The sequence below is a fragment of the Myotis yumanensis genome, unplaced genomic scaffold (assembly GCF_028538775.1).
Source record: "Myotis yumanensis isolate MYYU_CA2020_CCGP unplaced genomic scaffold, mMyoYum1.0.hap1 SCAF_2, whole genome shotgun sequence".
Taxonomy (NCBI): domain Eukaryota; kingdom Metazoa; phylum Chordata; class Mammalia; order Chiroptera; family Vespertilionidae; genus Myotis; species Myotis yumanensis.
The window spans coordinates 100,743,617-100,768,473 of record NW_027223753.1 but is presented as its reverse complement, the minus strand read 5'-3'; the positions used below and the strand labels follow the sequence as shown (position 1 = coordinate 100,768,473).

At 41.9% G+C, this 24,857-nt stretch overlaps 1 protein-coding gene across 2 annotated transcripts in view; it reads left to right on the top strand.

Annotated features, from left to right (window-relative positions):
* GCC2 (GRIP and coiled-coil domain containing 2) overlaps positions 1 to 24,857 on the top strand; it is a 95,821-nt gene that overhangs the window by 38,306 nt on the left and 32,658 nt on the right. For both annotated transcript variants that reach the window (XM_070405867.1, XM_070405868.1), the window contains exons 10-13: positions 5,522 to 5,641; positions 6,881 to 7,045; positions 8,539 to 8,643; positions 9,834 to 9,996. In XM_070405867.1, the coding sequence (XP_070261968.1) occupies positions 5,522 to 5,641; positions 6,881 to 7,045; positions 8,539 to 8,643; positions 9,834 to 9,996 (553 nt within the window). The remainder of the gene's footprint in view (positions 1 to 5,521; positions 5,642 to 6,880; positions 7,046 to 8,538; positions 8,644 to 9,833; positions 9,997 to 24,857) is intronic.

Here is a 24,857-nt window from a genome sequence, read left to right as displayed (position 1 = left end):
AGGGGGTGTGTAGGAGGTAGCTGATCAATGTTTCTCTCTCATCAATGTTTCTAACTCTCTATCCCTCTCCCTTCCTCTCTGTAAAAAATCAATAAAACTATATTTTAAAAAAATTAAATCCATCTGATCTAGTTTGTCCTTTAGAGCAGTGGTCATCAACCGGTCGTCCACGGACCACTGGTGGTCTGTGAGGTCTGAAAGGTTGTTGACCACTGCTTTAGAGTCACTGTTCCCTTGTTAATTTTTTGTCTGGATGATGTATTCAGTAAAGCCAGCAGGTGTTAAAATACCCTACTATGACTGAATTATTTTCGATCTTTCCCTTAATGTCCTCTAGAAGTTTCTTATACAGTTAGGTGTTTCTGTATTGGGTGCATATATGTTTACCAGGGTTCTGTCCATCCTCTTGTTGGATTAATCCCTTTAGTATTATGTAGTGACCTTTATTTTGTCTTGTGATGGCCTTCATTTTGAAGTCTATATTGTCCAATATGAGTATTGCTACCCCAGCTTTTTTTCTTTCCCATTTGCCTGGAAAAAATTTTTCCATTCCTTCACTCTCATCCTGTATGAGTCTTTTGTTGTGAGGTGGATATCTTGTAGACAGCATATAGTTAGTTGGGTCATGTTTTTGTATCCATTCAACTACCCTGTGTCTTTTGATTGGAGCATTTAATCCATTTACATTTAAGGTTATTATTGATAGGTACTTATTTATTGCCATTTTAATTCTGTATGCCTAGGTTTCTCTCTATATTTCTTCTTCTCATTACAGCAGTCCCTTTAGCATTTCTTGTAATGCTGGCTTGGTGGTGATGACCTCCTTTAGCCTTTGTCTGGGAAGCTCTTTATTTCACCATCTCTTTTCAATGACAGCCTTCCTGGATATAGTGACCTTGCTTTCAGATCCTTGCTTTTCATTACCTTGAGTACTTTATGCCATTCCTGTCTGGCCTTTAGAGTTTCTGATGAAAAATCAGCTGACAGCCTTATGGGAGCTCCTTTGTACGTAACAATTTGTTTTTCTCTTGCTGCCTTTAAAATTATCTCTTTGTCTTTAATTTTTAGCATTTAATTATGATGTGTCTGTGTGTGGGTGTGTTTGAGTTCTTCTTGTTTGAGGTTCTCTGTGCCTCCTGAACTTATGTGACTTTTTCTTGACCAGGTTAGGGAAGTTTTCTGCCATTATTTCTTTAAATACGTTCTCTATCCTTTGCTCCCTTTCTGTCTCTTCTGGCACACCTATTATGCGAATATTGTTACATTTCATGTTGTCCCACAGCTCCCCTAAGCTGCCCTCCTGTTTTTTAGTTGTTTTTTCTTTTTGATTCTCTAATTGAGTGACTTTTTTTAATCTGCCTTCGAATGCACTGATCTGATCCTCAGCTTCCCCTAATCTGCTGTGTATTTCTTCCAATGTGTTCTTTATTTGTGCTATGTCATTCTTTATTTCCAACTGTTCTGTTTTCATAGGTACTTTATCTTTTCTCATGCTGATGAGCATCTTTACCATCATTATTCTGGACTCTATAGCAGACATATTTCTTTTTTTTTTTTTTTTTTTTTTTTTTTTTTTTTTTTTAAATATATTTTATTGATTTTTTACAGAGAGGAAGGGAGAGAGATAGAGAGTTAGAAACATCGATGAGAGAGAAACATCGATCAGCTGCCTCCTGCACATCTCCTACTGGGGATGTGCCCGCAACCCAGGTACATGCCCTTGACCGGAATCGAACCTGGGACCTTTCAGTCCGCAGGCCGACGCTCTATCCACTGAGCCAAACCGGTTTCGGCAGCAGACATATTTCTTATCTTGATTTTATTTATGTCTTATTCTGTGGAATTTTCTTGTTCTTTCTTTGGCGGTCGTTTCTTTGTCTCATTGTTTTGGCTGCCTATTTGGGTTTGTGACTATATATTAGGTAGATCTACTACACCTCTCAATCTCTACTATAGGACTGTGTCAAATGCTGTTTCTGACAAATTAGATCAGGCAAAGACTCAACGCCTCCAAAGACCCACTTCATCCTGGATTGGATTCAGTCTTGAGTAGTCCTCTGGCAATCATCCACAGGTGGAGTAAGAGGTTTTCCAATAGGGTGGAGCAATTGCTTCTACTTGGAGGCTAATTGTTATTCTAGTCTCTTAATTGTCCACAGAAACTCCACAGGGTGGGACAAGGGGTTTTCTAATAGGGTGGGTCAGCTGTCTGCTCCCCACGCAAAAGCTGCTTGGCTAGCAAATGTGTGCCTGAGAAAGATGATCTCTGCTGCTGATGGAATGACTCAGCACAGGAAATAAGGGTGTCTGTCTCCAGAGCTCTAACTCCATTGTCCCCAACCCTGGCTTCTGCTTACATAGCTCTAGTCCACTGTGGCCTCCCTCTACGGAGCCCAAGGTGAGTGGCTGTACATGAAGTTTTGTGTGTTGGCCCTTTATGTGGATGCCTGCATTTCCAGCCATCTCTTTCTGGTAGACAACAACCCTTCTGCTTTTCATAGCCAGATGTTATGTTGGCAACTTTCTCAGTTCTGGTGCTCTTTGCTGGGGTGCCCAGCTTGGGGTTTAGACCCCAGAGTCTTCGGTTGGAACTCCCCACAGCTGAAATGTCCCTCCAGAACTTCAGCTGCTGTCTGTGGGTGCCTGGCCAGCCCTTTTTTGGCCTCCAGTCTCTATGTAGTCTCCACTTCCCTTCCTTGGTTATCAGGGTTCTCTCCAGTTAGTCTTCAGTTGATTATTCAAGATTTTTTTGTGTGTATTTTAGTTATAATTCCAGTTTGGTCTTGGGAACGTGCCAGTGTAGCATCCATTTACTCCCCCTTGGTTTTGTTAAATACTTAAATGTTTTAAAATTGGGGTAAAATAAAAAAACAAAGTTCACCATCTCCACCATTTTTAAAGGTAGCTATTGACAACTTTTAAAACCCTAATGAATAAAAACATTAGACAGAGTGTAAGAGGATAAAGACCTTTGATTTTTGGATTTAGAGGAATCCACATAAATACAAAATAAGCATGCCATCATCTCTCTATGAGATAAAAGACATGATTTCTCAACTCCATATTTATGTATGCTAGGATTTGTCAGAATCCTCAGACAAATGAACATGGACAAATAAATTTGTAAGCTAGATTTTAGATTCCCAATTCCTGCCTTTGCCAATGAATAAATAGGTAGACCATAAAATAGAACCTCAGATTCTAACTGTCACCAGTGTGGATAGTAATTGACTATGAATAAATCAGAATTAGAAACAAAATTAGATTTGGCCAGAACCAGATAGAACATATAAATCCATGCATGAGACCACCAGAGGAGCCTGGGAAGGTTAGCCAAAAACTCAAGAGATCCAGGGCTGGATGAAAGTCACTTTTCAAAGAAAACTGAGAAACATTTTCTTAGTCATTTTGCACACAAATTCATTTATGTGAAGGAGAACAGTCAATAGTTGTCCAGAAACAAAGGCAAAAACAGGATTTAGAAGAGAGGGTAAAGAGGAGAAACTATAGGCAATCTGGAAACAGTGAGTCTTATTTACATATTTCTTTTTTTTAAAAAATATATTTTTATTGATTTTTTTACAGAGAGGAAGGGAGAGGTATAGAGAGTTAGAAACATCAGTGAGAGAGAGACATTGATCAGTTGCCTCCTGCACACCCCCTACTGGGGATGTGCCCGCAACCAAGGTACATGCCCTTGACTGGAATCGAACCCGGGACCCTTCAGTCTGCAGACCGATGCTCTATCCACTGAGGATAAACCAGTCAGGGCTTATTTACATATTTCTGGCAGAGTAACCTGATTGGCTGCTATGTAGCAGAAAGGTCTCTGTGGGCATTTTGTCCTGGAATAATGGCCATGTGGGACTATCCAAAAAATTCATTTGGTTTTAGAGTCTTCAGAAAATATTGAATGTTTTACTATAAGATGTGAGGGACTGTATTTATATAATGTCTTTTCATGTTCTACCATTAGCACTTCTACTTTATATTAGGCTAGACCTGAAACATTTCCTTTATCAGAATTCTTTAGGTGGAACTAAATAAGTGACCAGGTTAAACTTTTTTTCCTTCCTCAAATTTTGTTTACATTTCAGAAGTTTGTTTTTGTTGATGAATCGAAGATTTAACTTGGAAATTACTGTCTATACTAATAAAACAGTAATATGCTAATTAGACCGGGAGACCTTCTGGACAAAGCCGGGGGCTTGGCTGGCCTGCAAACCGCCCTCACCCAGGCTAGCCCTGCCCCGCAGTGGGGACCCCCACCCTGAAGGGGGTGTGGCCAGCCTGAAAACGGCCCTCAGCCCCTCGCCCAGGCTGGCGACGCCCCCCAGTGGGGACCCCCACCCCGATGGGGGCTTGGCCGGCCTGCAAACCACCCCAGGCTCCTCGCCCATGCCGGCCCCACCCCCCAAAGGGACCCCCACCCTGATCCGGGACCCCCTTCAGGGAAGACCAACCAGCCCCCACCTGTGCACCAGGCCTCTATCTATACTAATAAAAGAGTAATATACTAATTAGATCGGGAGACTTTCCGGGAGACCTTCCGGACATCCTTCCGGACAAAGCCATGGTAGCGGGGCCGAGACAGGCAGTTAGGGGAGATCAGGCCAGGAGGGGAGGGCAGTTGGAGGTGATCAGGCCGGCAGTGGGGGGAGCAGTAGGGGACGAGCAGGCTGGCAGTGGGGGGCCAGTTGGGAGTTAGCAGGCTGGCGGGAGGGCAGTTGCGGGCGAGCAGGCTGGCGGGGGGGGCAGTTCGGGGCGATCAGGCTGGCAAGGGGGGAATTGGGGGCGAGAAGGCCAGCAGGGGGGGAAGTTGGGGGCGAGCAGGCCAGCAGGTAGAGTGGTTAGGGGTGATCAGGCAGCCAGGCAGGCAAGTGAGCAGTTAGGAGCCAGCAGTCCTGGATTGTGAGGGGGATGTCCGACTGCCGGTTTAGGCCCGGCAGTCAGACATCCCCTGAGGGGTCCCAGATTGGAGAGGGTGCAGGCCAGGCTGAGGGACAACCCCCCACCCCCCTGCACAAATTTTGTGCACCGGGCCACTAGTATAAATATAAAATCCTCTCCCCCGCCGAACCGGTTTGGCTCAGTAGATAGAGCGTCGGCCTGCGGACTCAAGGGTCCCGGGTTCGATTCTGGTCAAGGGCATGTACCCTGGTTGCGGGCACATCCCCAGTGGGGGGCATGCAGGAGGCAGCTGATCGATCTCTCTCATCAATGTTTCTAACTCTCTATCCCTCTCCCTTCTTCTCTGTAAAAAATCAATAAAATATATTTAAAAAAAAAAAAATCCTCTTCCCCTTCAATAGATTCCCCTCATACTTAAAATAATCTGAATTATGATAATCTTATTATATAATGCCAATTAAGGTATTCTGTCAAATCTTGAATTTAGGTAAATATTTAAGCTTCCAGAATGGACTCATAAACCTTATATAAAGATGGCTTGATGTTATAGTCTGACTGGTTGAGTGTATAATAATATCCTAAAATTAAATTATTTTGTCTTTTATTAAAGAATCTTTTACTGGAATATGATAAGCAATCAGAGCACTTGGATATAGAAAAAGAACGTGCTAATAATTTTGAGCATCAAGTAGAAGATCTTACAAGACAATTAAGGAATTCAACTTTTCAGGTAACTTTAAATTGAGAAAATGCATACATGAAAATTATAATAAGTATATTTCATTTTCAGTATATTTGCATAAAATAAAATTAATACATAGGCAGAAACTTAATTTCATTTTCTTTTCCCACTGTTGGGAAAAAAACTAGCAACTATCCTATCTTAGTTATTGCTCTAATCCAAGCATGTCAAACTCGTGGCCCACAACGAATATTTTTGCGGTCCAGCCAATATAATGGTATGTAAGAAATGTTTAAATAAAAATTTTTAACTTAATTTTTACAATATCCTCTTATACATAATTATTAATAATGAACTACAATGTTCCCTAATGACTGATTACTATAATTGTGTTGCATTCATTTCCCTTACACGCAGGCACACCATTTCTCTCCACTAATACTAGCAGCGAATATTTTAGCAGCCAACTGCCATGTCATTAGTCTTGGACTGACTAGTTTGGTGTGCAAAACAGGAAATATTTTGCTTTCAGAGAACAAGAAAAATAGGTTTATTTGCCTTACACTTATTAATTGTGCAGTTATTCAGTGTTTGCTAAGTTAATGTTCAAGAAAAAATATTCTTATTAAAATATTCTATTTCAGCCCTTTGTATTCAGCATGTCTTTATTGAAATAAACCTACGTTTCTATGAAAATTGAAGCTTTGTTTTTTTTGTGGCCCACATAAACTTAAACCTTGTTTATTTGGCCCCTGTTAGTCTTTGAGTTTGACATGCTTGCTCTAATCTCAGTTCCCTTAGGGATTTCTTGGTTTTGTTTCATTTTTGCCATTTTATCTGCCAGTGTTCCTAGTCTTTTATACTGTTTGCCAAATTAATATCGACAATTATAGTGTTTAAAACTTATCCTCAAGTTAACATTGTCATTCTTTGAAACTGATTTTGAAATCTTCATTTTTTAATACTATGCCAACATTCTTGTTAATATACCATTTTTATTTTTATTATTTTTTTAAAATATATTTTATTGATTTTTTACAGAGTGGAAGGAGAGAGATACAGAGTTAGAAACATTGATCAGCTGCCTCCTGCACATCTCCCACTGGGGATGTGCCCGCAACCCAGGTACATGCCCTTGACCGGAATCGAACCTGGGACTCTTCAGTCCATAGGCTGACGCTCTAGCCACTGAGCCAAACTGGTCAGGGCGTTAATATACCATTTTATTCTTTCATTCCTGTATATATTTTGTGTGTGTTTACAGTAATGAGTAATTTCTCATTCTAGTGTGAAAAATTAAATTCTGACAATGATGATCTCCTGGCTCATGTTGAAACACTACAGTCTAATGTCAAGTTATTGGAAGTACAGATTTTAGAGGTCCAAAAAGCCAAAGCAATGGTAGACAAAGAGTTGGAAGCTGAGAAACTTAAGAAAGAGCAGAAGATAAAGGTAAAAATAGTCCTGTGGGATTAATTCATGTTATACATTGATGTTTTTATCAAAGTATTATTTACAAGACTAGAGGCCCAGTACACGAATTTCATGCATGGGTAGGGTCCCTAGTGGCTGCCGGCTGCCAGCCAGGGCCTCCCTTCCCACAGCTGCCTGCCGCCGCTACCAGCCGGGTCCTTCCTTCCCCCGGCTGTCAGCCAGGGCCTCCCTTCACACCTGCCTTGGCCTGGCACCACCCACTCACCTGCTCCACCACCTCACCATGGTCCCGCTGTCATTGGGGCCCATTGGGGCCAGCAGCACCTTCACTGCTTCTCACGGCCAGCACAGTGTCACGACGCCCGCCATGTTCCGCACCGCCCCCTGGTGGTCAGCGCACGTCAAACTCCTGCCCATAGGGACAATTTACATATTAACCTTTTATTATATAGGATGGAAAGATTGTCCTGGCCAGTTTTGTTCAGTGGTTAGAATGCTGGCCCATGGACCAAAGCGTCGTGGGTTCAATTCCCAGTCAAGGGCACAGTACCTCGGTTTCAGGTTCAATCCCAGTCCTGGTCAGGACGCAACCAATCCATGTGTCTCTCTTTCCCCCCACCCCCACCTCTATTCCCCTCCTCCTGTTTCACTCTCTAAAAAAAAAAAAAAAAAAAAATTGAAAAAATATCCTCAGGTAAGGATTAATAACAACAAAAAAGATGGAAAGATTGCTGAATAGCATTTGTTAATACAGCAAAATTCATTAATTCCTTAATGTATGCTAACTATGAATTTGAGATTCCAAGTTATGACTTTTGAGTGTACAGTAGGTCCTCAGGTTATGTTGGAGATCCGTTCCTACGGTGCGAGGTAACGTGATTTTCGCCATAAGTCGGAACCCACCTACATAAACACCTACATCACTCACATGGAGCACATACACAGCAGTAATGAAGTGAAACAGTAAAAAAAATTTAAAAGAAAGATAACAATTCTTGACCTTTGTGGTAAAAAATAATAAACATAAAGTACATATGTCAAAATGAAGGAACTTTTTTTTTATAAATACTGTAAATGGGAGATGGCGACATAACCACGAAACAACATACATCAAGTCCAAAGTAACCCAAGGACTGCCTGTATATTTTTTATTTTTATTTTTTAAATATATATTTTATTGATTTTTTACAGAGAGGAAGGGAGAGAGACAGAGAGTTAGAAACATCGATGAGAGAGAAACATCGATCAGCTGCCTCCTGCACATCTCCTACTGGGGATATGCCTGCAACCAAGGTACATGCCCTTGACCGGAATCGAACCTGGGACCTTTCTGTCTGCAGGCCGATGCTCTATCCACTGAGCCAAACCGGTTTCGGCAATATTTTTTAAATATTGAAAGATTTCAAACATTTTGTATTTTATTATGTCAGATTTTATAGTTCCTTACAAATACCTTTTTAATGTTGGTTGGCTTGGGGTGGGGGGTGGGGGTTTTTAATTTTTAATTTTAGGAGCATGCCAGTTCTGTAAATGAACTTGAAGAACTTCAGCTACAACTTCAGAAGGAAAAGAAACAGCTACAGAAAACCATGCAAGAATTAGAACTGGTTAAAAAGGTAAAATAAAACATCAAACTCATAACTGATGTCAGTAATTATCTTTGTTAAACTATTCTATAAACATTGAAAAGAAATCTTTCAAAAACATGGTTACTAGCTGTACTAAAATAATCCTATCTAATAATAGACAAACATGGTAATTGACTGTACCTTCGCTACGCCTCCCATTGGCTAATCAGCGTGATATGCAAATTAGCCGCCAACAAAGGTGGTGGCTAATTTGCATACTGCAGGCAGATCCCACTGCGCCGCCCCGCCTGGGGCTGGCAGCAGCGTGATCCCCAGCTGCCAGCCGCCCCAGCGCGAAATCCGGGCCTGCCGTGTGCAGGGCGGGGCGGGCGGCAGCGCGATCCCGAGCTGCCACCCCCGCCCCAGGGAGGGATCGGGGCCTGCCGTGTGCAGGGTGGGGTGGGGAGGGCGGGCGGCAGCACGATCTGAGTGGCCACCTGACCCAGCGCGGGATCTGGGCCTGCCATCTGCGACCGGGGGAGACGGGGCAGACACCGTGGGATTGGGCGTGCCATCTGCCACCAGGGGAGCGGGCCTAAGCCAGCAGGTGGTTATCTCCCGAGGGGTCCCAGACTGTGAGAGGGCACAGGTTGGGCTGAGGGACCACCCACCCCCCCCCCCCCCCGCCAGTGCACAAATTTTTGTGCACCGGGCTTCTAATCATTTATAAATTGCTTGCCTCGTAATATTGAAAATTGAACTTATTTCTCTGAATGCCTATCTCTCCAGAAGAATCTAGGCTCAGGAATTATTGGATATTTTGAATATTGGGTTGGTATTTTATTTTTGTACATGATTATTGTATGACACATGAAGATTTAACTTTGGCTTATTTTTCTCAACTTTTTCCAAGCTGAGGCTAATAGGAAAAGTACTGTATAAGCTGTTTAAAATACTAGTATTTATAAATAAGAGCCCAATAAGAGAATAACTACCAATTGAGGTTAATAAAAAATAAGAGATACAATGAAACTGAGAAAGTTAGATTAAATAAACTATTACAAAATACATTTTGAAATTACAAAGTATTCAACTTTTAGTTTCTTCATTACTGTATAAACTTTATTTCAGAAAAGCATAGTAGAATCTGTTTATTCCTATGGCATCATTTTAGTAAGTTTACATTTGAAATTAACTAATCTTTTATTTTGTGGATCATTTATTTATAATATGTGCAGGATGCCCAACAAACCACATTGATGAATATGGAAATAGCTGATTATGAACGTTTGATGAAAGAACTAAATCAAAAGTTAACTAATAAAAACAGCAAGATAGAAGATTTGGAGCAAGAAGTAAAAATTCAAAAACAGAAACAAGAAGCCCTACAAGAAGAAATGAGTGAGTAAAATACAGTTCATTTTAACTTAATAACTTCGTCATAACAGAGTACAGTAGAGCAACATTACTTGTTTATTTCACCAGTTTTTGACTGCCAACCAGATCTTTCACACAGTGCTAACCATTTTTAAGGACCAGAAAAGTTGTAAAACCATTTGTGGTCCAGACATTGACAGCCCATTTTGGTGAATAATGCATTCACTTAAGTATTTCGTAAGTACCTGCTATGTGAGTAATACAAAAATAAAAAGGGGTCTTTGTCAATGATTTTTTTATTGTCAGCAGAGTGGGATAATTTAAATAGCAGTGAAATCTTTCTTTTTAAGGTGATTATATTCCATTTTATCCATAATGGAATTAATGCTTCATTAATATCTCTTTAGACCTAGCTCATTCAGCTACATCTCACAGAATGATATGTTGTATTTTTATTTTAATTCAGCCCACAATATTTTTTTCGTTTCCTTTGACTCATGGATTATTTGGAAGTGTGTTGTTTCTCTTCTAAATATTTAAAGGAATTTTCAGATAGCTTTCTGTTAATGATTTTTTAAAATTTTTTAAATATATCTTTATTGATTTCAGAGAGGAAGGGAGAGGGAAAGAGAGATAGAAACATCAGTGATGAGAGAGAATCATTGATTGCCTGCCTCCTGTATGTCCCCTACTGGAAACCAAGCCTGCAACCCAGGCATATGCCCTTGACCAGAATCAAACCTGGGACCCTTTAATCCACAGGCTGATGCACTATCCACTGAGCCAAATCACCTAGGGCTCTGTTAATGATTTTTAACCTAATTCCTTTGTAGTTAGAGAACATACTCTGTATGATTTAGTCCTTTTAAATTTACTGAGTTTTGTTTTATGGCCCAGAATGATTTCTTTTGGTAAGTGTTTCATTCACTTGAAAATAATGTGTTAGTCTATATTAGTTGTTAGATAGATTGTTCTATCTAATGTCAATTAGATCAAGTCAGTTGACAGTGTTTAACGCTTTTGTGCCAAACAATATTCTAGGAACTATGCTAAAATTGCCAAGGCATTTTTGCTGATTTTACAGCAGTTTAGGAAAAAAATTATGAAAATTAGGCAGATAAATGCCATTGGTCAATTTTAGAACTACAAACATTCGGCATCATAAGTAATCTGCACTTAGGTGCCATCTGTCAATAAAGAGTGAACTACTAGCATCTAATAGTGACACTGCAGGAGGAGCATGATAGTGCTCCCAGCACTTTTGGGGAAAGACAGGAGGAGCGCAATCGCGCTCCCCGGCACTCTAGAGGTTAAGTTTTCTACATCCTTAGTGATTTTTCACTACTGTTCTACCAAGGGCTGAGAGAGGTATGTTGAATTCTCTCACCATATTTCTAAATTTCTTTTTCTTTTTGGTTCTGAAACATGGGGCTCAGAGTGCAGATTCTTCCTGTGGGTCCTTTCCCTGTGAAGTTTGAAGAATAAACTCATGGGCTAAAAGATTTCTTTAATAAAAATGTAGAAGTTTATTGGAAGCATATACAAACTCCATCTAGGCAAGAGGGTCCCCAAAGGGCAAAAGTTTGCTTTCTCTCTCTAATGGGAAAAAAATCTAAATCCAAAATCTGTTTCTGCTGAGTCTTTTTGTCTCCTGGTTTATAAAGGCTGCAGTTCTTTGTCTTGTCTTAACCCTTCCTAATTGGACTCTTCCTTCATTTAGGAGTCCTGTGCTTTCCTCATTGGTCACTCTGCTACATAGTATTAGTTTCAAAGTCTAAAGCCCATGTAGTGCCCCTCACTGGCTCTCCCCCTTACTTTGCAACATTGTCCATCTTATCTGTTCAGGTTGGAGTTGCTTTTGATCTCCCTTATGGCTCTCTCTCAGTTATCCTGGCCGGAGATGTTTCATTACCCCTTATGGCTCTCTCAGCTGCTCAGGTCAGGGCTGCTTTTGATCTACCATATGGCTATTTTAATTGTTCAGGCCAGAAATGCCTCCATTCTCCCTGGACACTCCCCTTTCTGTCTGCCTCATTAAGCTAGGTAGCTAACCCGTATCAGTTCCTATTGAATTTGCTTCATATATTTAGAAACTCCGGAATTAGCAACATGTATATTTAGTACTAGGGGCCCAATGCACAAATTCATGCACCTTAAAAGGAACTGTGAGCCGTGAGACTGCGGGGGGCAAAGGGGTGGGTCTTGGCCCATCCTCCATGACCCCTCCTGCCACGACCCCTGGTCCCCTGTCTGCCGGCAGCCCCGCTGCCACCGCCGCCATTCCCATGCGCTGATGGCGCCAGCCCCACTTGCACCTGCTGATGGCGTGGAGCGATTGGGGCCGGTGTCAACAACAGGTGCGAACAGTGGCTGCCAGCCCCGATTACCCCTCAGGAGCAGGGGGAGGTGGAGAAGCCCTCAGGGGCGATCAGGGCCGGCAGCTGCCACTTGCACCCACTGATGGCGCCAAGCAATTGAGGCCAGCGCGGGGTGCCGGCAGCGGGTGGGAGCAGGGCAAGTGCCAGCAGCAGGTGCAAGCACCAGGCGGGACGACAGTGCGGGGAAGCAAAGAATTTTCAGTAACCACCAGAGGCTCGCCCTCATGACAGCGACTGGCGCCCCACCTTGGTCTGGCACCCCTGCTCACCTGCTCCACCATCCGCCACAGCCAATGCTCACCATGTTCTGCATGCGCCACGGTCAGCGCACGTCATAGTAATTGGTTGTTCAGTTGTTCCGCCGTTTAGTCTATTTGCATATTAGGGTTTTACATATATAGTCAGTCATTTTTGGTGATTTGATTCCTCTATGATTGTGAAATGTCATTTTTTTATCACTGGTAATATTCCTTTTTCTAAAGTCCACTTTGACGTTAATATTAATATAACCATTTCAGCTTTCTTTTGTTTCCTATTTACATGGCATATCTTTTCTCATTCTTTGGCTTTCAAACTACGTAAATCTGTAAAGTGTTCCTTTTTTTTTTTTTTTTAATGAATATTTATTCAGATTTTTACAGATGTTCCTCTTTTTCCTCCCATACCTCCCCTACACCTGGTTCCCACCCCATCCCATGCCCTTACCCCTCGCCACTGTCCTCATCCATAGGTGTAAGATTTTTGTCCAATCTCTTCCCGCACCCCTCACATCCCCTTCCCCCCGATAATTGTCAGTCCACTCCCTTTCTATGCCCCTGCTTCTATTATATTCACCAGTTCTGTTCATCAGATTTTTTTTATTGACTTAATTTTTAGATTCACTTGTTGATAGATATGTATTGTTGTCGCTTTGTTGTTCATAATTTTTATCTTTACCTTTTTCTACTTCTTCTTCCTCTTCTTAAAGAGTACCCTTCAGCATTTCATATAATCCTGGTTTGGTGGTGATGAACTACTTTAGCTTCTTCTTGTCTGTGAAGCTCTTTATCTGACCTTCAATTCTACATGATAGCTTTGCTGAGTAGAGTAATCTTGGTTGTAGGTTCTAGCAAGTCATCACTTTGAATATTTCCTGCCACTCCCTTCTGGCCTGCATAGTTTCTGTTGAGAAATCAGCTGACAGTCATATGGGTGCTCCCTTGTATGTAACTAACTGTTTTTCTCTTGCTGCTTTTAATATTCTCTCTTTGTCTTTTGCCCTTGGCATTTTAATTATGATGTGTCTTGGTGTGGTCCTCTTTGTTTTTTTGTTTGTTTGTTTGTTTTTTTGTTTTTTAATTGTTTTATTGCTTAAAGTATTACAAAGGGTATTACATATGTCTCCTTTTTTCCCCCGCCCTTGACAATCTCCTGGCCTCCCCTATCCCCCAGTGTCTTATGTCCATTGGTTAAGCTTATACGCATGCATATAAGTCCTTCGGTTGATCTCTTACCCCCCGCTTTTGCCCCCCTACTCTCCTTGGCCTTCCCGCTGCAGTTTGACAGTCTGTTTGAGGCAGCTCTGCCTCTGTATCTATTTTTGTTCATAAGTTTATAATGGTCTTTATTATCCATGAATGAGTGAGATCATGTGGTATTTTTCCTTCATTGACTGGTTTATTTCACTTAGCATAATGCTCTCCAGTTCCATCCATGCCGTTGCAAATGGTAAGAGTTCCTTCTTTTTTACCGCAGCAAAGTATTCCATCGTGTAGATGTACCACAGTTTTCTAATCCATTCATCTACTGATGGGCACTTAGGCTGTTTCCAGATCTTAGCTATGGTGAATTGTGCTGCTGTGAACATATGGGTGCATCTATCCTTTCTGATTGGTGTTTCTGGTTTCTTGGGATATGTTCCTAGAAGCGGGATCACAGGGTCAAATGGAAGTTCCATTTTTAGTTTTTTGAGGAAACTCCATACTGTCTTCCATAGTGGCTGCACCAGTCTGCATTCCCACCAGCAGTGCACGAGTGTTCCTTTTTCTCCACATCCTCTCCAGCACTTGTCGTTTGTTGATTTGTTGATGATAGCCATTCTGACAGGTGTGAGATGGTACCTCATTGTTGTTTTGATTTGCATCTCTCGGATGATTAGTGACTTTGAGCATGTTTTCATATGTCTCTTGGCTTTCTGAATGTCCTCTTTTGAAAGGTGTCTATTTAGATCCTTTGCCCATTTTTTTATTGGATTGTTTATCTTCCTTTTGTTAAGTTGTATGAGTTCCCTATAAATTTTGGAGATTAGGCCCTTATCAGATATGACATTGGCAAATATGTTTTCCCACGCAGTGGGCTTTCTTGTTGTTTTGTTGATGGTTTCTTTTGCTGTGCAGAAGCTTTTTATTTTGATGTAGTCCCATTTGTTCATTTTCTCTTTAGTTTCAAGTGCCCTAGGAGCTGTATCAATGAAGAAATTGCTTTGGCATATGTCTGAGATTTTGTTGCCTTTGGATTCTTCTAGAATTTTTATGGTTTCCCATCGTACATTTAAGTCCTTTATCCATTTTGAGTTTATTTTTGTGTATGGTGTAAGTTGGTGGTCTAGTTTCATTTTCTTGCATGTATCTGTCCAATTTTCCCAACATCATTTATTGAAGAGATTATCTTTTTTTTTTTAATATATTTTATTGATTTTTTACAGAGAGGAAGGGAGAGGGAGAGTTAGAAACACAGATGAGAGAGAAACATCGATCAGCTGCCTCCTGCACACCCCTCACTGGGGATGTGCCCGCAACCAACGTACATGCCCCTGACCGGAATCGAACCTGGGACCCTTGAGTCCGCAGGCTGATGCTCTATCCATTGAGCCACACCGGCTGGGCTGAAGAGATTATCTTGACTCCAATGTATGTTCTTGCCTCCTTTGTCAAATATTAATTGAGCATATCGGTTTGGGCCGATTTCTGGCCTCTCTATCCTATTCCATTGATCTATAAGTCTGTTCTTGGGCCAGTACCAGGCAGTTTTGAGAACAGTGGCTTTGTAGTACAGCTTGATATCTGGTATTGAGATCCCACCTACTTTGTTCTTCTTTCTCAGGATCACTGCAGCTATTCGGGGTCTTTTTTTATTCCAGATGAATTTTGGAGAGTTCGTTCTAGATCTGTGAAATATGCCGTTGGTATTTTAATGGGAAGTGCGTTGAATTTATAGATTGCTTTGGGTAGTATGGACATTTTATTGATGTTGATTCTACCAATCCATGAACACGGTATGTTCTTCCATCTGTTTATGTCTTCCTCTATCTCTTTTTTCAGCGTCCTGTAGTTTTCTGAGTAGAGGTCTTTTGCCTCTTTAGTTAAGTTTATTCCTAGGTAGCTTAATATTTTTGGTGCGATGGTAAATGAGATTGTTTTTTTAGTCTCTGTTCCTGAAAGTTCACTATGGTGTATAGAAATGCCAGATTTCTTGGGGTTAATTTTGTATCTTGCTACATTGCCAAATTCATGTATTAAGTCTAGTAGTTTTTTTATGGAGTCTTTAGGGTTTTGTATGTATAATATTATGTCATCTGCAAATAAGAACAGTTTTACTTCCTCTTTTCCAATTTGGATGCCTTTTGTTTCTTCTTCTTGTCTAATTGCAATGGCTAATACTTCCAGTACTATGTTGAACAGGAGTGGTGAGAGTGGGCATCCCTGTCTTGTTCCTGTTCTTAGGGGAAATGGTGTTAGTTTTTGTCCATTGAGTATGATGTTGGCTGTGGGCTTGTCATATGTGGCTTTTATTATGTTGAGGTATGATCGTTCTATTCCCACCTTGCTGCGAGTTTTTATCAAAAATGGGTGTTGGATTTTGTCAAATACTTTTTCTTCATCAATTGATATGACTATGTGGTTTTTTCTTTCAATTTGTTTATGTGATGTATCACGTTTATTGATTTTCGGATATTGTACCATCCTTGCACCCCTCGATAAATCCTACTTGGTCATGGTGTATGATCTTTCTGATGTACTGCTGAATCTGATTTGCTAAGATTTTGTTGAGGATTTTGGCATCTATGTTCATGAGGGATATTGGCCTGTAATTCTCTTTCATTGTGTTGTCTTTGTCTGGTTTTGGTATTAGGGTGATGCTGGCTTCATAGAATGAGCTTGGAAGTGTTCCTTCCTCTTTAATTTTTTGTAGTAGTCTGAGGAGGATAGGTTTTAGTTCTTCCTGAATGTTTGGTAAAACTCCCCTGTGTAGCCGTCGGTCCTGGGCTTTTGTTTGCTGGAAGCTTTTTGATGACTGCTTCAATTTCTTCCATAGTTATTGGCCTATTGAGATTTTTAGATTCTTCCTGATTGAGTTTTGGAATGTTGTATTTTTCTAGGAATTTGTCCATTTCCTCCATGTTGTCTGGATTGTTGGAGTAGAGTTGTCCATAGTATTTTTTAACAATCATTTGTATTTCTGTGGGGTCTATTGTTATTTCGCCTCTATCATTTCTTGTTTATTTGGGTCCTCTCTCTTTGCTTCTTGGTGAGCCTGGCTAGAGGTTCGTCAATCTTGTTTATCCTTTCAAAGAACCAGCTCTTGGTTTCATTGATTTTCTGTATTGTTTTTTTGGTCTCTATGTCATTTATTTCTGCTCTAATCTTTATTATCTCCTTCCTGCTGCTTACTCTGGGGTTTTCTTGTTGCTCTCTTTCTAATTTTTTGAGTTGTAGAGTTAGATGATTTACTACCATTTTTTCTTGTTTTTTGAAATAGGCCTGTGGAGTTATAAACTTCCCTCTCAGGACTGCTTTCATTGTGTCCCATAGGTTTTGGATTGTTTTGTTTTCATTGTCATTAGTTTCCAGGATGTTTTTAATTTCTTCTTTGATCTCATTGGTAACCCAATCTATATTTAATAACATGCTATTCAGCTTCCAAGTGTTTTGAGTATTTTGGGTTGTTTTTATTGTAGTTTATTTCTAATATTATGCCATTGTGGTCTGAGAAGATGGTTGGTATGATTTCAATCTTCTTGAAATTGGGGAGACTTTGTTTGTGACCCAATATGTGGTCTATTTTTGAATATGTCTTATGAGCACTTGAGTAGAATGTATATTCCGTGGCTTTGGGGTGAAGTGTTCTGAAGATGTCAATTAAGTCCATCTGATCTAGTGAGTCATTTAGGATTGCTGTTTCTTTGCTGATTGTTTGTCTAGAGGATTTATCCGGTGATGTCAGTGGTGTATTAAAGTCCCCTACTATGATTGTATTGTTGTCGATCTCTCCCTTGATATCTTCCAGGAGTTTTTTTATGTATTTGGGTGCTCCTGCATTGGGTGCATATATGTTTATCAGGGTTATATCCTCTTGTTGTATTGATCCCTTTAGTATTATGAAGTGGCCTCCCTTATCTCTTGTTATGGCCTTCACTCTGAGGTCTATTTTGTCCGATATAAGTATTGCTACCCCAGCTTTTTTTTTTTCATTTCCATTTGCCTGAAAGATATTTTTCCATCCCTTCACATTCAGTCTGTGTGAGTCCCTTCTTCTGAGGTGGGTCTCTTGTAGACAGCAAATGTATGGGTCATGTTTTTTTATCCATTCAGCCACTCAATGTCTTTTGATTGGAGCATTTAGTCCATTTACGTTTGAAGTTATTATTGAAAGGTACTTGTTTGTAGCCATTTCTATTTTTTGTGGCTGTTTTCTTTCTGAGCTTTTTATTTCTTCTTTTTTACACCAGTCCCTTTAGCATTTCTTGCATTGCTGGCTTGGTGGCGATACACTCCCTTAGCCTTTTTTTTGTCTGTGAAGCTTCTTATTTCCCCTTCAATTTTGAATGATAGCCTTGCTGGATAGAGTATTCTTGGATTCAGTCCTTTGCTTTGCATCACTTTGTAAATTTCCGTCCATTCTTTTCTGGCCTGGTGTGTTTCTGTTGAGAAATCATTTGATAATCTAATGGGAGATCCCTTGTATGTAACTTTCCATCTGTCTCTTGCAGCCTTTAAGATTCTCTCTTTGTCCTGAACATTTGCCATGGTAATTATGATGTGTCTTGGTGTGGGTCTTTTCGGGTTCACCTTGTTTGGGACTCTCTGGGCTTGTGTGACTTTTTTCTTCCCCACCTCAGGGAAGTTTTCTGATATTATTTCTTCGAGTAGGTTTTCTAACCCTTGTTCCTCTTTCTGTTGTTCTGGCACCCCTATTATTCGTATGTTGTTTTGTTTCATGTTGTCCCATAGCTCCTTTAGACTCTCCTGCCTTTTAATATTTTTCTCCAATTGCAGTTCAGTTTGTGTGTGTTTTGTTTCCCTGTCTTCTAATTTGCTAATTCGTTCCTCCGCTTCTCCTAGTCTACTGTTGAAACTTTCAATGGTGTTTTTTATTGCAGCTATATCAGTCTTCATTTCTTCTTGGTTCTTACATAATTTATTGATTTTTTTCATCTGTTTCTTCTTGCTTCTTGCATAAGTTGTTGATTTTTTCCTCCATCCAGTTTATGCATTCTAGGACCCTTAATCTGAATTCTTTTTCTGTCATGCTGCATGCCTCGGTTTCACTTAGCTGCTTTTCTGGCGAGTTCTCCTTTTCTTTCCTTTGGGGGTTTCTTTGTCTACCCATGTTTGATCTCACAGACATATCTAGATGTTGAGTCGTTCAGTGTCTGCTCCCTGGGTGGCAGTGGCTCCTCGGGCTGTGGTTGCTCCTCGGGCGGTTGTGGTTAGCAGCTGCTCCTCAGTTGGCAGCAGCTTCTGAGGTGGGTGCTGTTCATCGCTGTGGTGGCTCCTCTGGCTGGTGGGGGAGGCTTCACACACAGCTGCTGTTCTTCAGACAGAGGGTGTGGTGATCAGGAGGCTGCTGTTCCTTGAATCCTCTTTGGATTCCTCTTATTTGGGGTTCTCTTCGCTTTCTGGACTTGTAAGTCTATTTCTTTCACCAGGTAGGGGAAGTTTTCTGTCATTATTTCTTCTAATAGGCTTTCAATATCTTGCTCTCTCTCTTCTTCTGGCACCCCTATAATTCGGATGTTGGTACGTTTGAAGTTGTCCCAGAGGCTCCTTACACTTTCTTCATATTTTGGGATTCTTTTTGCTTTTTGCTTTTCTGGCTGGGTATTTTTTGCTTCCTCGTATTTCAAATCATTTACTTGATTCTTGGGATCCTCTAGTCTGCTGGTGGATCTCTGTATATTATTCTTTATTTCAGTCAGTGTATGCTTAATTTCTGATTGGTCCTTTCCATTTTTTTGGCATTCTCATTAAGATCCTTGAAGGTCTCACTAAGTTCCTCGGAGGTTTGTAGAAGATTCTTGAGTAACCTTATAACTGTGGTTTTGAACTCTATATCCAGTAGTTTGCTTTCCTCAATTTCTTTCATTTGTGACATTTTCTTTGTCTTTGCATTGTGGCTGCTTCCCTGTGTTGATAGAGTGGCTTTGTGTGCTAGGTGTCCTATAGGGCCCAGTGGCTCAGCCTCCACAATCACCTGAGGTGGACATTCTTGGTGCACCCCTTTGTGGGCTGGGTGCACAGTCTTGTTGTAGTCAAGCCTTGACTGCTTTTGGTATCTCTGGGAGGAAATGACCTCCAGGCCAATTGACTGTGAGGACCTGCTGTGTCTATAGTGGAAGAACTGCTGTGCTGGAGACACCCTTATGGGGCAGGACTTGCTTCAGTGGGGCTTTGGTGCTCACTGAGTCTGCCTCTTGAGTGTGTCACTTATGCATGTGAGGAGTTTAAATCTGACCAATGGGTACACTGGCTCCTGGAGCTCCAAGGAGGTGCATAGTCAGCTACTGGATGAGTCCAACCTACAGGAGCTACAGCGAGATCTGCAGATTTCTCCTCTTTGTTTGGGGTTTGGAAGTTTTGGAGCTCTCTGACCCAGCTGCAGTTTGTTAGGTTAGGCTGCGAACGGACAGGCGATTCATTTGCACCACTGCGCACAGCTTTGGTGGGGTTGTAAATTGGGTGGGGCGGGGTCTCAGAGAATCACCATGGCGGAGCAAACAGCAATGGCTGTCCATCAGCCCTGTCCACGTCTCCGGGTCTCTGAGTCCCCGAGTCCCGCACCCCCACAGTAACAATGATCCCTGCGAACAGTTCTGCGAGAAAGCCATCCTCACTTTCTGACCCGCTGCCAGACAGTCCACTTTCACCCTGTAGGAGTCTGGGTCCCCAGAGTCTCGCCAGAAATGGGTTCAGTGCAGTCAGGGAGCTTGTATCTCCCTTCCGATTGAAAAAAACCGTATACCTAGTTGCAGCCCGTTTCGCGTGCCTTTGTACCTCTGCTCTTGGTGCCTCCACACCTCCTACCCAGTCTAAATGCACTTTTTTCTTTCTTTCTAGTTGTAGAACTTCCACTCAGCCAGCTTTCCCGTTGTTCTGGATGATAGCCGTTTTGTCTTTTAGTTGTAGTTTTGATGTGGTTGTGGGGGGCGGCATGTACAGGTATATACCTTATGCCGCCATCTTCTACAGCTGTAAAGTGTTTCTTAAGTATGTAGTTGAGTCTTGTTTTTCTCTCCAAGGTGACAGTCTGTTATTTAATTGAGATGTTTAAGCTATTTATTTTTTATTTATTTATTTTTTTAAATATATTTTATTAGTTTTTTAAAGAGAGGAAGGGAGAGGGATAGAGAGCTAGAAACATGGATGAGAGAGAAACATCGACCAGCTGCCTCCTGCACACCCCCTACTGGGGATTTGCCTGCAACCCAGGTACATGCCCTTGACCGGAATCAAACCTGGGACCCTTGAGTCTGCAGGCTGACGCTCTATCCACTGAGCCAAACCCGTCAGGGCCAAGCTATTTATTTTTAATAATTATATGATTCCGTTTAAATCTATTGCCTTGCTATTTGTTTGCTATTTGTCTTACAATTTCTTAACCTTTTACTCTTTTTCTGCCATCTTTTGAATTAATTATTTTATATTGTTTTATCTCTTTTATTAGCTATACCAATTTGTTAGATTTTAGTGGTTGCTTTATGGTTTATAGTGTACATCTGGAACTTAATAGAGATTACTTTCATGTAGATTAAACCACTTTAGCCTATATAATAAAAGGCTAATATGCAAATCGACCGAACTGCAGAACAACTGGTCACTATGAAGCACACTGACCACCAGGGGGCAGATGCTCAACGCAGGAGCTTCCCCCTGGTGGTTAGTGTGCTCCCACAGAGGGAGTGCCGATGAGCCAGAAGCCGGGCTCACAGCTGGCGAGCCCAGCAGCGGTGGCAGGAGCCTCTCCTGCGTCTGCAGCAGCACTAAGGATGTCTGACTGACACTTAGGCAGGGAGCGATCCTAAGCTGTCAGTCGGACATTCCCTCAAGGGCTCCCGGACTGCAAGAGGGCGCAGGCTGGGCTGAAGGACCCCCATCCTGGAGTGCACGAATGTGGTGCACTGGGCCTCTAGTCCTATCTAATAAAAGAGAAACATGCAAATTGACCATACCCCCAAACTCTTCCCTTTGGCTAATCAGCAGGATATGCAAATTAACTGCCAACCAAGGTGGAGGCCGGCAGCCAGGCAGCTGAAGCAAACAGGAGGCTTGCTTGCTCCAGTGACGGAGGAAGCCAAGGTTCCCAGCCTGTGGCAGCCCAGCTCTGAGCTCCGGATGCAACAATGTTGCAATTATAGAAGCTAAACAAGCTCCAGATAGCTGCTTTCTGCCAGGAGCAGGCTCAGAGCTTAGAGCGGCAGTGATGGCAACAGAGTTTCAATTATAGAAGCTAAACAAAGCCCAGATATCTGCTTTCAGCAGCCGAGGCCTCAAGCTGGAGCCGGCCTCAGAGCTAAAGCCGGCTCTCAGCTCCAGTGACAGCCATAGAAAGTAAATAAATCCCAGAACAAAAAAAAAGAAAAGAAAAAAAGGAGAGGCTGGGAGCTTCAGTCACCCGCCAGCCTGAAAATGGCCCTCAGCCCCTCATCCAGACTGTCCAGGCACCCCAGTGGGGACCCCCACCCTGAAGGGGGTGCGGGCAGCCTAAAAACAGCCATCAGCCCGTCATCCAGGCTGGCCAGGCACCCAAGCGGGACTCCCACCCTGATCCAGGACACCCTTCAGGGCAAACCAGCCGGCCCCCACACGTGCACCAGGCCTCTATCCTATACTACAGGCAGGGCGGGACAGCACGAGCTGCCATCCGGGCCCCATGTGCAGCCCTGGGCAGGGGGGCATAAGCACCGCCCCCAGCCAGGACCCCTATGTGCCATCTGAGCCCCCAGCCGGGAACCCCGTGCTGCCTAAGCCCCGGACTGCTAAGCCCCGCCCCCAGCCAGGACCCTATGACTATTGGAGAGCAGGAAAGTGCTGCTGGGCCCAGGGTCGCTGTGGTGATCCGGCCATAGGTAAGTAGAAAAGTGCGGCCTATAGGCAGCCCCCAGCTGCGCCTGATCCAAGAGCAGGAAAGCCCAGCCTGCGGTCAGCCCTCAGCTGGGCCTGCTCCCTGGTTGCCATGGGGATCCGAGAGCAGGAGAGCAAGCCCGGCCTGCGGGCAGCTCCAAGCTGGGCCTGCTCCCCGGTTACCATGGAGACCTGGAAGCGGGAAAGCCCGGCCTGTGGGCAGCCCCCAGCTGGGCCTGCTCCCCCGTCGCCATGGCGATCCTGGAGCAGGAAAGCTTGGCTTGCAAGCAGCACCCCCATCCTGGCCATAGCTCAAGGGAGAGTACAACATGCAGTGGAGGCCAGGACCTGAGAGATCAACACAGAGAGGCCCCTGCTCCAAGCCTCCATGGTGTGGCTGGGGGCAGGCCCCCAGCAGACACACACACACACACACACACACACACACACACACACACACGGGACGCCTGCTCCGAGCCTCTGTTGCCAGACTGTGGCCATCAGTAGGACATCCACTGAGGGCTCCCGGACTGTGAGAGGGGCAGGCAGGGCTGAGGGAACCCCCACCCCCCAGTGCACGAATTTCGTAAACCGGGCCTCTAGTATATTATATAAGAATCTTACAATGGCACTCTTTATTTGTCTCCTCTTTTCTCCTTTGTGCTGTTTTTGTCATACATTTTCATTCTACATGTGTTATAATACATTGTTGTTATTTTTGTTTGAAAATAGTTATCTTTTATAGGTCAGTGAACAGTGGCCCACAGCCCAGTTGTCTATTTTTATAAATAAAAGTTTTGTAGAAACACAACTATGTTCATTAGTTTATGTCATTTTTTACTACTTTCATGCTGCAACATCACAGTTGAGTAATTGTCACAGAAACTGCATGACCTGCAAGCCTATAATATTTATTATCTGACCATTTTAGTGTTTATCAACCCATTTTAAAGAAATGAAAAACTTAGAGAATTTGTTTTTAATATTCAGCCACATGTTTATCATTCTGGTGCTCTTCACTCCTTCATATATATCCCAATTCTGTCCAAAAGGTATAACTTTCCTTATGCCTGAAGAACTTCCTTTAATACATCTTTTGACACAGGCTACAGGCATTGAATTCTCTTGTGTTTCATTTGTCTGAAAACAACTTTAACCTGCCTTCCTTTTTGAAGGATACTTTTGCTGGGTATAGAGCTTTAAGATGTGCATTTGTGCATTTTTTCCTTGTTTGTATCGTGTTTATGATATGTTGAACTTCTTTGATTTATGGAGTTTTTATAGTTTTCTTCAGGTTTGTCATAATTTTGGTGATTATTTTCCTTAATATTTTGTATATAAACCTCCCGTTCTTTTCTTTTCCCAAGAATCCAATTACACACATTAGACCACTGATAAAGTCCTAGAACTCAGTCATAATCTATTCATTTTTTCCTTCACTTTCCTTTTTCTTTCTTTTTTTTTATATTCTGAGCTTATTTATAGATTGTTTACATTATTATGTCTTTCAATTCTCTCACCTGCATTGTCTATCTAATCTGTTAATTGTATTTGGTGACATTCTCACTTTAGATACTGTATTTTTTATCTCCAGAAGTCCCATTTGTTTTGTTGTTTTTATTTTTCATTTATTTCTACTTTATGTTCATGTTTTTATTTAAGTTCTTAAGAATGTTGTAGCTATTTTAATTTCATTGTTTGCTAATTTCACCATTTCTGTAATTTCTCATTCTATTTCTATTGATTGGGTGGGTTTTTTTCTGTTTATGAGTAATGTTTTCCTGCTTTTTTCATCGGAAATAATTTTTTAATTGGATGTGAATTTGACATTTTTGAATGCTAAAATTTTTTTATACATTTGAAGAGTTAAATTTTGTATGACAAGAAGTTATTTGTGGATCAGTTTTATCCTTTTGTGGCTTGTTTTTCATCTTCTTTAGGACAAGTGTAGAATAGCCTTTCCTATCGATCTAGTTCAGTCCCAATATTAAGGTGGCAATCATCTGAGGACTACTGAGTGCCCATGTACTCAACAACATTTCTTACTGTAGCTGGTAGGAATATGAACAATTTATAGTACTGTATAAAATCTGAGAATTACTCAGATTACAGCTCTCTATGCATTATTTTGTTCCTGTTAATCTTTGCAACTCAGTAAGACCTCTGCTCTGTTTGGGATTCCCTTCCT